The sequence below is a fragment of the Hylobates moloch genome, unplaced genomic scaffold, assembly GCF_009828535.3.
Source record: "Hylobates moloch isolate HMO894 unplaced genomic scaffold, HMol_V3 SCAFFOLD_3, whole genome shotgun sequence".
Classification (NCBI taxonomy): Eukaryota; Metazoa; Chordata; class Mammalia; order Primates; family Hylobatidae; genus Hylobates; species Hylobates moloch.
Genome location: NW_026652278.1, coordinates 32953494 through 32967236, shown reverse-complemented (window position 1 = coordinate 32967236; position 13743 = coordinate 32953494). Strand labels below are relative to the sequence as shown.

Genomic DNA, 13743 nt, shown 5'->3' with positions numbered 1-13743 from the left:
CAGAGAGATCAAATGGTTCAGCCCACAGATATTGAAGTCACAAGCCTGGATCCAATGTCTGGCTCTTACCCAATGCATATGTATAATTATATGTCAATTGAAAAAAATAAACACCAACCAAACAAAAAATTTCTGGCTCCAATGCTATTAAGCATGTGACTTTGGGCAAGTTGCTTGGCCTTTCTGTTGTTTCTTAGGCAAAATAGAGAGCATGGCTATTTGATAGAGTTATAGGTGAATTCGAATGAGAAAATACATTCATTATAATGCCTTTCATACAGTGAATATGAAATAAATGGTAGTTATTGATTTACTATTATTAGATTCAACTCTTCTATTCAGGCCTAGCCTCTCATAGATGCTACCATCTGTTCTTGATATGACTGACTTATTCTACTCAATGGTTAGTTCTGGAGTGAGACACTCAGGTTTAAATTCTGGCTCTGTTGCTTAACAGCTGTGTGACCTTCCGTAAGTTACCTAAACTCTCTGAGTCTCAGCTTCCACATCTGTAGATTATGGACAATAATCTTCATAGGTACTTGTGAGAATTAAGTTAAATAATCCATATAAAGTGCTTTGCACAGTGCCTGGTACATAGTAAGTGTATATTGGCCCACTATGTCCTTTAAGATTATGTCATTGTTATTATTGGCCAGGCGCAGTGGCTCATGCCTGTAATCTCAGCAATTTGAGAGGCCAAGGTGGGAGGATCACTTGAGGTCAGGAGTTTGAGACCAGCCTGGCCAACATGGTAAAGCCCTGTCTCTACTAAAAATACAAAAATGAGCTGGGCGTGGTGGTATGCACCTATAATCCTAGCCACTCAGGAGGCTGAGGCAGGAGAATTGCCTGAACCTGGGAGGCAGAGGTTGCAGTGAGCTGAGATCGTGCCATTTTACTCCAGCCTGGGTGACAGTGTGAGATTCCATCTCAAAAAATAAAAAAAATAAAAATAAAAAACAAAAAACAAGAGTATATTATTGTTATTATTATTAATAATAATATTCATTTGTTATTGAACAAATAGCTATCAAGTACTTACATTATACCAGACACCATTGCTAGGTGCTGGGGAAAGACAGTCGTGAGAAAAATAGCAGTGACATCTGCCTTCGCAGAGCTCAGAGGGGTGGACTCTATGTGAACTGGGTAAGCAAGAAAACAAGGTTTCAGCTCTGTGTTAGACCCTGAGAGGAAGAGGGAAACAGAGAGAAATATATTGGAAAGCTAGGATAGAGCCAGATTAGGGAAGATTTTGAAGGCCAGGCTGAAGAATTCTGAATTTATCCTACAGGTGATAGGAAGTGATTGTAGGGTTTAGCCATATCACATTCTTTCAGGAGGAGACAGAGAAAGACTGACAGACTGTTTTTGAATGCCTGAGTAGGTGACAGGTAGGAAAGGCTAGAGGTAGGGAGGCCAGGCAGTCACTAGCAGGCCCTATATCTGCTGCTGCTCAGGTGACTGCAGAGGGAGGTGAGCATGCCTGTGGTGGGACGGGGTTGGGGGATGGACAGGTGCAGAGTGACAGACTTTATCCCAGCAATGAATCTATAGTAGTACCTTGTTCACCTTATATCAAACAGTCTTCAAGCCTCTGGAGCTTCCCAAACAGGATCATGGGGGTGGACAGCTGGTAGATTCCAGCTCTAGCCAGGAGTTCTGACAGATGAGGGCAGGGCCAGTGGGGAGAGGCACTAGTCTAATCACGCTCTGGGCTTGGCATGCACCACAGACTGGTTTCCTAATGGTTAGTTAAACACATTGCCCCTTAATTTTTAAACCTATGCATATCTTGAAGTTAAATCAATCCATATGCTTACCATTTATCATATAAACCATCACTATTGCCCCCTTGGGCCAGCCCCATGGCCCATCTAGCCTGGTAAATTGTCTCTGGCCTGGGCTCTCAGGGGCACGTAGTGGAAAGATTATCACCCTCAATGCCAGTCTTAGAAGGCTAAGTTGATGCAGAATATATGCCTAGTATCTAAGTAACCCACTGGGAATTTATCATCCTGGAATGTACCAAAAACCATTTTGAAATTATTTCAATTTTTAACCTATGGTTTTGTTTCCACAGAGCAACTGATAGCTTATTGAATTTTGGTGACCGTGTCAGCTGGAGTCAGGGTTAATAGATGGAGAGAAATGTGGATTGATGGAGTATGAGAAAGGAACTTTCTTAACTCACTAAGACTTCTTCCCAACTCTCCCAAGGATCCTCTTGAGAAACCAACCAGAAGGATGGTTTCTTCACCCCCTGGCTTAAGCTAGTCTTCTCAAATAGAGTTCAGAAACTCTGATTCAGGTCTGAGGTGGGACCCGGTGATTTGCATTTTAGCAAGCACCCCAGGGGATTCTAATGCAGGCAGTTCAAGGGCAGTGGTTTGAGGAAACCCTTCTGCCAGCTTTTTGGTAGGACTTTCATTTCTTAGAGCTCAGCTATGACTTCTGAGAGTCAACAAGAGTTGACGCATTTGGGAAGAACCCTGGTAACCTGGAACCTGTGTATTCCAGCAACATCCTGCCACAGCCAGAATGGAAGGTCCTGCCCACAGTTCTGAAGAATGGCCTGGACCCTATCAGTGGCCGTGTTCAGAACCCTGCCTGACATATGGTCAGTTATCCAGACTGAAACCTGCAGGGCATGTGAGTGAGCATGGGCAAAAAAACCTCTAAACTCAGCCCAAACTGCAGCCAGAGGCTACAAAAACAGTGTGTTAAGTGATTCAGGCCTGCCTTAAAGGAAGCCACGTGCGGGAGAGATGCTGTTTCCTTTGTGTTTCTGTGGAGAGGAGGAAGTAAATTTCAATTTTTCAGTTCCTGGGGTATACAAAGGGGGAGATTCTAGTTCCTTAGAGTTCTCAGGAGTGGGGACCATTTCCAGGAGACGTAAACATTTCCTGGGTGATCTACGACATCTCACTCAAGGTTCTGCTGTGAAAAGTCTCCCGCTGTTAGTGTTGCTGACTTGCCTCGGGGCCAAGCCATGGATACACGCCTGATACAGGCAGCTCTCAAAGACTTGTGTTGAAGCAATAACCACCTGCATTAGCTGGGCAAAATATCCTTTGCTGGAGCAAATATCTTCTTTTTTTTTTTTTTTTTTTTGAGACAGAGTCTTGCTCTGTTGCCGAGGCTGGAGTGCAGTGGCGCAATCTCTGCTCACTGCAACTTTCACCTCCCGGGTTCAAGCAGTTCGCTGCCTCAGCCTCCCCAATAGCAGGGATTACAGGCACCCACCACCATGCCCGGCTAATTTTTGTATTTTTAGTAGAGACAGGGTTTCACCATCTTGGCCAGGCTAGTCTTGAACTTCCGACCTCATGATTCACTTGCCTCGGCCTCCCAAAGTGTTGTGATTACAGGCGTGAGCCACTGCGCCCGGCCGCAAATATCCTTTTTAACATCTTTTTTTTTTTTTTTTTGAGACAGAGTCTCACTCTGCAGCCCAGGCTGGAGTGCAATGGCACCATCTCAGCTCACTGTAACCTCCACCGACTCCAATCGTGGGTTCCACTTCACCACTGCAATCATGGGTTTGAGAGATTCTCCCACCTCAGCCTCCCGAGTAGCTGGAACCACAAGCATGTGACACCCTGCCCGGCTAATTTTTGTATTTTCGGTAGAGATGGGGTTTCACCGTGTTGGCCAGGCTGGTCTCAAACTCCTGACCTCAAGTGATCCACCTGCCTCAGCCTCCCAAAGTGCTGGGATTATAGGCATGAGCCACCACGCCCGGCTGCAAATATCATTTTGTTCTCTGGGATGATTGAGTTTATAATGCTCAGGCAGTCTGAGTCCACTGGCAGAGGCCCCCATTACCACTTGTCTGGCTTAGTGGGCAGTGGGGCCAGCTAGTCTGGCACATTCTCTACCCTGGAGTGCCTTTGATTTACCGAATCAGGTAAGACCCTCCCCATACCAGGGATTAAATATTTTCTGCAAAGACTCTAAAGTGGGCAGTTTACTCCAGGACAATTTAGGCTGATTTATACATGTATATAACACGTATATCCAGATACTTGACATCTTGCTCCTAAGAGCAGCCTGCCCCAAGCCTGGTCATGTCACTGGTTTGTTCAAGCTCTGCTAGGAAGTAATTTTGTTCCTCTAGGGAATAATTCTAAAATTGGGAAGGAAGTCTGTTCTAGACAGCAGGAAAGGATTTCATGTCAACACACTTGGAGATCCAATGTACAGGGGTTGTCAGAAGTTGGGTCCAGCAGGTGTTATTACTCCCATTTTCTAGTGAGGAAAACTGAGGTTCAGGGAAACCCCTCACCCTTCATTTCTCAGAAGGGACTGAAAATAGAAGTTTCAATTTGGTGCCTTTGGGTGTCTCTCCCCTGGAGGCAGTATAATTTAGCAGGTAAGGGATTAGTCCCTGGGATTAGTCTATCTGAATTCAAATCCCAGATTTGCTGTGTCTTAAATGGGTGACTTTGAGCAAGTTGTAATAAGCCTTATGTGCAAAATGCGTTGTCGTAAGGATTGAGTGAACTATTTATTTGAAGTACATAGAACATTGCCTAGCACATAGTAGATACTCAGTAGACAGCTTTTTGTTTTTGTTTTTAAACTGGAGCCTCTCCTGAGGAAGCATTGCTCCTAGAAATCCTGCCCAGCCTAGTCCTGTAAATGCTGCCACCTCACTCCTCCCAAGGTGAGCTGTCTGAGGTCACCTCAGTGCTAATAGGACCTCTTCTTGTCTCCACCTCAAGGTGTTTTTGCACACCATTTATTATCATAGAATATAATGCAATATAATATCATACATAACATAATATGATGGGTAGGTTAACTTGGAAACCCTGAGGCAGACTGTGGATGGATGGATAGATGAATAGATACATTTGTACTAAGTATACATACATTATATCATTCTATTGATTTATAAAAAGTTCCCGGTCTGCCTGGCTGTAATGAGATTTTTGAACTTTGCGTGGCGATCAATGAGAGGAATATTATTGGCCTGGAGAATTGATATACCTGCTCTCAGTGGCTTGTTCTGCTCCCAGGCTGCCCCGGCCCCCCAGGTGTACGATTCCAGCAGACACTTAACCTTTTTTACAGTGTCATCAGGCTAAAAGGAATCTAATAGTGACACAGGACTTGTGCTCAGCACTCTGCCACTATTGCTTTCCTGTCACAAATAATTTATAGCCTTCTATTTCCATCCCTGAGCCTGCACCCCAGCCTTGCCTCCTGCTTTCCCCCAGATCCCAGGAATCAATAAACTCACATAGCCACGGTGGGACTTCAGGGTGCAAGGAGACAGACAGACAGACAAAGAGAGGGGAAGTGGAGAGAGGAGCAGAGAAAGAGAAGAAGAGAGAGACAGAGAGTGAAACACAGAGAAAAGAATGGGGAAGGAGGAGGAACAGAGAGAGCCGAACTAGAAGATGAGTAAGAATGCCTGGTGCTCTCTGAAAAGGTGGAGGGCTTCTCTCTTTCTTCTTGAGTTTAACACAGTGTTAATAGGAGTCTCATACAGGGCTTTCATTCTTACTCACAGAGCCTGAGACTGTGTTGATATCCAAGTTGGTGAGAGGTGGGGGCCTTCCGGGAATTTAACCAATGAGGGAGTGGCCTCCCCACCTGCCCTGTCATCCTTTGCCTGAAGTCCTGCCACGACTCCCTGCCATCCCTTGGGTCCCCTGTGGATCCTTGCCAATGACCCCAGTGGAGCTTGGTCCAGTCCCCAGTCTGTCTTCTTGAGAGTCTGACGCAACCTCCTTTTGGGTCAGATGTCGCTGCCGCCACTGCTGCTGTTTTTTGTCTTCTCAATGCTCTTCCCAGGGTCTCAGTGGCACCCGCATTGACCACGCTGGGGCATACTGGGTAGGGAGGTCTCCTGCCTGCATCTGCCTAAATTGAAAGCAGCTGGGCCTAGGGGTCACCCATAGGAATAATAATACTGGTCATCATTGTTATTATAGGTAGCATTTATAGAACCAACCATCATACTAATCACATTACATGGAGTGTCCCTATTTAGTCCTCACCACAGTCCTATGAAGTGTATGGTAGTATTATCTTATTTTACAGAGAAGGGAATAAGAAACTGCCAAGGGTTTCACAGGCAACAAGTAACAAAGTTGGGATTCCGACTAAGGCAGGCTGAGCCCAGAACCCATACCCTTCTTCCTTTTGCTGCTCTCACTCCCTTGGAAGTGTGGGAGATTCTAAGTGCCTGAAGTCCCCATGCGGGGCCCAGGCCAAAGCCCTGGAGGTCCCCAGGAAAGGGCGAGCTCTCATCGGAAATGGTGGAGGAGAAAGAGCATCCTGTGAAGGAAAGAGAAGTGGGGAGCAGGAACCCTGGCAGCCAGTCTCTCTGTGGAAATGGAAAAATGACACCTCCCAGCTTCTGAGCAGAGCTGTGTCCTCCAGCGTCCCGGCTGCACCCTCCAGGGATCTATATCCAGGACTTGACCTTCCAGGCCAAACCTGCCCGGGGCCGTGGAGGTTTGGTGTGTGTCTGGCTGTCTTGTGAGGCCAAGTATGAAAAAGAATTGGAGAAGGAAGAGAAAGAACATGGGGAAATGGTATCAGGCCGTCATCATCAACAACTGCTTTACTTCATTCATCCTTTAGCCCCGAGTGAAATTGCCATGAGTTGTTGGGTTGTTGTATGAGAGACAGGAGGACAATGGATGACCATCAGATTTCCATGATCCCAGTTCTTAAATTCTCCGAGATCAGCTGTAGGGACTGGCAAGTGCCCACTGCCTGAGGTCATGGGTGGACACCAAGAGCATTAGTAACTCACAGCAGGCACCCTGCCCAGCTCCTCCCCCATGCACCACCAAGCCGCTGTCAGGGAGTAGTGATTTTCCATCACTTGCTGCCTCAGCTAAATTTGCGCCAGTGCCCTAGGGGTCAGAGGCTCTGGGTAACAAAGACAGAAACTCCTCAAACCCTTCCAGTTATCTCTCTCAGCCAGCCCCACCCCTGGGGTTCCCTTAGTCAAAAGCCCATCAGCCCTCAAGCCAGAGCCACCCACAGGCCCAGTGAGCTCACAGAAGCTGTTGCTGCAGTAAACTAGGAGCAGCTGCTCTGAGCTGCTCAGCATCTTTCTAGACTTTTCTTGTAGATGATTGTACACTGCCTCTCAGCTACTACCCAATCTTTTCCATTGTGATCAAACTCCAAATCTTCCCTCCAACTCTTGGGAGATGACCTTACCTTCTGCTTTGCTGAGAGATAAAAGCCGTAAAAGCTCCTTTTCAAAGCTTTGGCCACCTGAAAATACGCCATTTCTGGCTAACACCTCCCTGGAGTCTGCACTCCATTTTTCCTTGTTCTCCCTTGCTCTATTAATCATCCACAGTCCCTTAGGCAACTTCAGTCTCTTCCTCTTCACTGGTTCTTCCTCCTCAGTCTATAAGCTTATCCAGGTCTTCCCTACCCAAGAAGGCCTTCCCTCCACTTAGCTGCCCGTTCCATCCTCCACCTTCCATACTTTCCTCTCCTTTCGTTTTCCAAAAACTTCTGAGGCAATAGTCTCCATTTACCGCCCTGCCTCCTTTTCCTCCCTATGCATTCCCTAACCTTGTTCTGTCTGGCTCCTGCTCCAGTCGCTTTGCTGAGACTCCTCCTCAAGGTCACTAATGGCTATCAGAATCCCAAATCTGTGCTTCTTCTTGTTCCCAAGTCCCTTCGGTCTCCATGTTGCTGTTGGCACTGCAGGTTGTGTTTTTCTTGAAACATTCTTCTCCATTGACTCAGGTGAAACTGACCTATCTTGGTTCTGCCATTTCCTGTGCAATTAGTTCTCTGAATCCTTTGCAAGGTCAGTTTCTTTTCCTAGTCCCTGGAAATAAATGTCCTCCAGTATCCACTCCTTAGGCCTCTTGTCTTTTAAACACTCCTTTCCCTGGTCCCTGACAGTCTCCTAAATCCATATCTCTGTGTGTCTGGTGATGCAGGGGCATTGCACCTGGATGCTCCTCTTTCACCTCAAATGCTGCACATCTAGGACAAACATCACCACTTCCCTCTAAAACCAGTCACCTCCCTACAGCCTTATTCCTGACCTGCTGATGTAAATTCCACCAAGCTTCCAGTTACACAAATCTGAGGTTGTAAAACCATGGTTGACTAGTTGGTTGCCAAACTCGGGCCATTCTGCCTTCCTCTTGTCTTGCAAATTCTTCCCTTTCTTTCCTGAGACCAGCTCCCTATTGACTCATGCCTCATGTGTATGTATGTTGCTTTACTGGGATCCGTTTGTAGAGATCCCCCCTAGTTTAGAAATCACTCATGGCTGCGAAAATGGGATGTGGGGTGGGGGGACGGGGGAGGGATAGCATTAGGAGATATACCTAATGCTAAATGACGAGTTAATGGGTGCAGCACACCAAAATGGCACAGGTATACATGTGTAACAAACCTGCACGTTGTGCACATGTACCCTAAAACTTAAAGTATAAAAAAAAAGAAATCACTCATGGCTTAAGACCCCCTAAACCTGGTTCCTACATGTTGGGGCAGGATGACAAAGTAACAAAAAGCATAGATTTTAGAGGCTGCATTCTGAGTCTTCCCTAATTGGTACTGTGATTTTTTTTTTTTTTTTTTTTTTTTGAGATGGAGTCTGTCTTTATTGCCCAGACTGGAGTACAGAGGCGTGATCTCGGCTCACGGCAACCTCCCCCTCCTGGGTTCAAGCAATTCTCCTGCCTCAGCCACCTGAATAGCTAAGATTACAGGTATCTGCCACCATGCCTGGCTAATTTTTGTACTTTTAGTACAGTCGAGATTTCACGATGTTGGCTAGGCTGGTCTCAAACTCCTGACCTCAGGTGATCCACCCACCTTGGCCTCCCAAAGTGCTGGGATTACAGGCATGAGCCACCGCACCCAGCCGATAGTGTGATCTTGAGTGAGCTACTTAAGCTTGTCTCAGCTTTGGTTTTCAATTTGCAAAATGAGGATAATAGTCTCTACTTTGGAGGTGGTTGTGCGAATTAACAGTAATACATATGTCATATAAATTGTGTATAATATTGGCACATAGTAGATGTTCAGTAAGTGGAAAATGGCGATGGTTCTCATCACATCCAAGTTTTCACCCTTGTTTCCTCTTAGTCCCTTGCCTGCCTCCACTCATTCTGGCTGACCGCTGTGGGCATTAACCCAGAAGGCAGCAGGCTCGCATGGCTTCCGCTTCCACTGGCTTGTGATGCCCTCCCCTCTACTTCTTTGTTCATCTGAGGATCAAGTTATTTTTTACTGGAGAAAGAGACAGTGGAGATCCTGTAGTCCAACCCCTTCATTTACAGCTGAAGAAACTGAGGCCCAGAGAAGTTGAGAGATGAGACCAAGGCTATGTGGCTTCTTAAAGGCAAAATCAGAAGCAGGACTCAGGGCCCCTGCCATGCAGCCCAGTGTCCTTTCCACCATCCTCTGTGCCTCTGATTTCAGCCCTACTCGGCTTTGAAGATCTACGTCAATTTCCCTCTGTTCAGAGACTTCTTCCGCAGTTCCCTCTCCTGCAAGGGGAATGGTTCCTCTGCTCCAACTTCCCAGCACTAACGACCTGATTCCCTCTCATAACTTAGCTTTTTCGGGGGTTAAGTCTGCCCTCCCCACCTTCATATCCAGCACTGTGAGCTAGGGGCCTTATCCCAACTGCCTGCAAGTGTTCAGGAAAAGCTTTTAGAGCTGACTTGGCTCATGGCTTGTGACTCACCTGTCTGGTTGAGGTGAGCTTGGCTCACATGCCTCTCTGTGGGGACCAGCAAGGCTATCAGAAAAGTGGCTTCCAAAGGCCGCTCATTTGACCAGTGGGTAGGGGGAGCATTCTTCAGTCTTGGCCCTGGGACTGGTCTTTGGCATCATTGAGCCCTGGGTTTTTCAGATCCCTGAAAAGCAGGCTCCTGGAATGTTTGATTTGGCCCCTTCTCCCCAGGATGTACAGGGAGGGCACCAGACCTCTCAACCAGGCTGGCAAAGAAGCTGCAATCCAAGTAAGAACCTCAGAAAAGGAGGCCAGCAAACCAGCCAGCCATATAGGAACAGGGTTCTGACTTGTTTGAGGGCAGTAAGTGGGCTCAAGAAGAGGTTGTGCAGCCTGACATCTGGCAAGGGGACTGTGTGCTGTGTTGGAGTCCTGGGGACAAAAGGGTCACAGCCCCTCCCTGGCTACTTCTCATTCTTTCAGGATATGGGGAAATCTCATCCTCTCGACTCTGAAGGACTGTGATACAGTCCCAAGTAGGAAAGCTGGCTCCAAAATGATCTCAAAACCCACGAGGTCCTGGTACCAGGAAGAGCTGTGTGTGTGGTTGAGGAGAGAAAGGTGGACAACAAGCCACTAGGGCAGTCCTCACCCTGCAGAAAGAGAAAGAATGCTGTGCTCACTGGGTCTCTGCCCTGATCCTTGCTACCAAAAATCAAACAATAATTTGGGTGACACACATAGCAGGACATAAGGCAGGCTGCATTCACCCAGAGCTGCATTAGGTTGGAGCTGCAGAGCCAACAGAAGGAAAACCCTGTGCCTTGCAGCAGTTAGTGAGGGCAGGGACGCAGGGAGCAGATGGATGAGGAAATCGCTGAAGAACTTGGGAGACAGCCCCTTTGCAGGGCTGGGCTGGAATTGGCCGGGGTAGGAGTGAGCATTTGATGTGTGATGCTGTTGTGACGCTGTTGCAGAATCATCCGGACCAAAGTTCAGCAGCCTTTCCACCCAACGCCGGATGGGGCTGGGACAGGAGTGACCGCCCCTGGCCACACCATTGGTAAGAGGGCTCAGGGAAGGGGAGGAAACCAGATCCCACCTAGAGAAAGGCAGGAAACGCAGCTCCATCCCTGGGAACTGCCTGCCCAGTTGAGGTCCAGGGCCCATCCTATTTGCCAACTCCTCTCACCTGAGCTCATGTCCACATAGGGTCTCCCTGAGAGATACTGGTTCACCAGGATTGTTCTCTGCCTCCCACCTGTGTCACCTCCCTCTGCCCTGCTTTAGTCAGTCCCTATCCTCTCCCCTCCTCTCCTCTCTCTGTTTTTCTTCTAGCATTTCTTCTTCTTTTTCTTCTTCTCCTCCTCCTGCTTCCCTCTCCCTCCTTCTCCATCATCTTTTGTTTTTATCTGATTCTGTCTCCCTACCTGTGCCCTATCAACTTTCTTATTCCATCTTTAACATTCCATCTTTGTTTAACATTAAACATCAATGTTTACCATTGTCCTCTGTCTTCTCCCCTTGCCTCCTCTTCTTTTCTCCCTCTGCCCTTCCCTGTCTTCTCTCTTCTTCTTAGGTGTAGCTCTGGCTCTGTTCTGTCTCCCTCCTTCCTCATGGCCTCTTTCCTCTTGGCCTTTCTCTCTTGATTGCTCAGCCTCTGTCTCACCCACTCTGCATCTCTCTTCCTCTCTCCATCCTCCTCATTCTTTGAGCCATGCTTAGGGACTCTCAAAGGCATGACCCAGGCCTACTAGAACACCTGCTAACACTCCTCCTCTGTCCCCAACACACACAGACTAGCTTCCCTTTGGCCCAAGGAGAAACTTGGTGCTACTGTAGCCATAGATGAGGCCCTCCAGGAGTTGCCAGGAGCTGTTGTTTACTAGGCCAGTGTTACAGTGTGTGCTGGGAGGGAGGGTTTGGCCGGGCTGTACCTGAGTTGATCACCATGGAGTGAATGGGTTCACTAATCTGTGCCCTAAGGGGGAAATTAGGAGTTTCTCAAGTGATTTCAAGACCAAAAGCAGCTGAGAAAGAGAAATGCACACTCCTGGGGAACATCAGGACCAGTCTTGTGTCTCCTAGAGAATCAGAGACAGATCTTAGAAAGCCACAGACTCTAAATCAGGATTGGTAAAGACTCAGCCCAGGAGACTGAGAACAATGAGCTGGGGCTTCATTAGAAGGGTTTGCCCAGCCCCAGGGATTGGATGAGCTGTGCAAGGGGTTATCCAAGGAGCTGTGCTCTCTAGAGGACCACGGAGGTGTTGCCTAGATGGAGACAGCTTTGCTGTTTCCTGGGCCTGTACTCCATCCGTCTTTAGGATATTGAGTTTGAGAACCCCAGTGAAATCCACAGGTCTGCAGAGAAGGCCTGGGGTTGACTGGGCACCACTTACCTCGGGGCTGGACAGAAGTGAATAGTAGCCTGTATATGGCAATGCAGTCCCCTCTTAAATAGACCCCAGAGGAAGTAGAGGAATGAGAGGAATGTGGGCTCCTCATCCCTCCTTATGTCCTCTGCTTCTCTCTGCCCCCCAGCCTTGGGGCTTTGGCCTACGATCACGACTGCTATCCTGATGCCATTTCCTCCTTCCTCTCATCCAGTTCCCAGCACGGCCTCCCCTCCTGTTTCCAGCGCCTCCAATGACCCAGTGGGATCCTACTCCATCAATGGGATCCTGGGGATTCCTCGCTCCAATGGTGAGAAGAGGAAACGTGATGAAGGTAGGGAGGAGGGAAGAGGTGTGGCTTCCCCTTCGCATGCTTTGTCCTTGGACTCCAAGCTCCGGTTTCAGCCTGGCCTCGCAGCTGCTCTGCTGTGAGATCAATTTTAGTAGCAAAGCCCAGGTCCCCCCACTGCCCTGCTGGCTCCTGGAGAGAGGGAGGGTGGCTGCTGGTGGGGCCATCAGCTTCACCATCTGCTCAGCAGCCCTGGCTGCCTCACCTGCCACTAGGGCTCACCCTATCGATCCCTGTGGGATGCCAGGAGGAGAAGCAAGAACCGTTTACCTTGGGAAGGTTTTGGAGTTGGGGGAACAGCTGGTCTCTGACCTGAGGATGAAAGGTCAACCTACCTTGTCCTTACCTGATCCCAATCTGTCTGGAGGTGAGAGAGTGATGTCATGTGCAGCCGACCCTGGTGTCCTTTCTCTTTAACACCTGCACACCACCCCCAGTTCAAACCTCACAGGGAGCTGGACATGGGACCCCTCTCTCCTCTTCTCCATGAGTAGAGATGCCACTCCAAATCCCCTGGCCCTCTCCCTCACCTCCCTGGAATGCCTCAAGGTGCAGCCAGGCTATTAGGAAGGGTGTCAAAGGGAATGGGGAAGGAAGAGGATGAGGAGAGAAGAAAAGAAATAAGTGGGAGAGTGGTGGGGATGAGCCTGGGACAAAGTGTTTTTCAAATGTCGTGACATTGGGGGTCCCTTGGTGACCATCTGGTTCTCTTCTGATGCATGAAGCTGGGGCACAGGGCTGGCAGACCCAGACCAACAGAGACACCGGTGTCTCTGGCCAGCTTCCTGCCCCCATTTTCTCATGGTTCCTGCTGGAGAAGTGGTAACCTCCTGGCCTTCAGAGGATTTTAAAGACGTCTCCCAGGAAAGAGGCAGAATCCTCAAACAATGAGCATAAAGGGGTGACCATCTATCCCATTAGCCCAGGACAGTCTCAGTTTATGCCTGTTGTCTCTGCATCTTGGCCAGTCAGCATCTCCCTTTTCTCTCAGAAATGTCCTGTTTGGACAATAAATTATGTGGTCATTCCACACATAGACAAACCCTCGGTAGGGGAAGCCTAATGGAGTGAGGAGCAGAGAAAAGGGACAACACTGAGCTTGCCTGGGCCCATGGTCCAAGATCCCCCGGCCTAGGCTGAGGGAAGAGGGTGGGAGAGGCCTGGCTCCCAGCGGAAGGGACAGTGTGGAGGGGAGGCCTAGGCCTGGCAAGACAGTGATGACCTGGTGCTGGCCTCCTTCCAGAAGCCCTAATGGCCTCGTTTCACAGGGAAACAGCTTGTCTGGCTCTATTTCTCCTTCTTCCAAA

At 48.5% G+C, this 13743-nt stretch overlaps 1 protein-coding gene across 5 annotated transcripts in view; it reads left to right on the top strand.

Moving 5' to 3' along the window:
* Positions 1–13743, top strand: part of PAX2 (paired box 2) — an 85598-nt gene that overhangs the window by 24511 nt on the left and 47344 nt on the right. For 3 of the 5 annotated variants that reach the window (XM_032180182.2, XM_032180167.2, XM_032180174.2), the window contains exons 4-5: positions 10669–10754; positions 12302–12421. In XM_032180182.2, coding sequence (XP_032036073.1) covers positions 10669–10754; positions 12302–12421 — 206 coding nt within the window. The remainder of the gene's footprint in view (positions 1–10668; positions 10755–12301; positions 12422–13743) is intronic. The other 2 variants (XM_032180191.2, XM_058435766.1) reach the window with 1 other exon arrangement.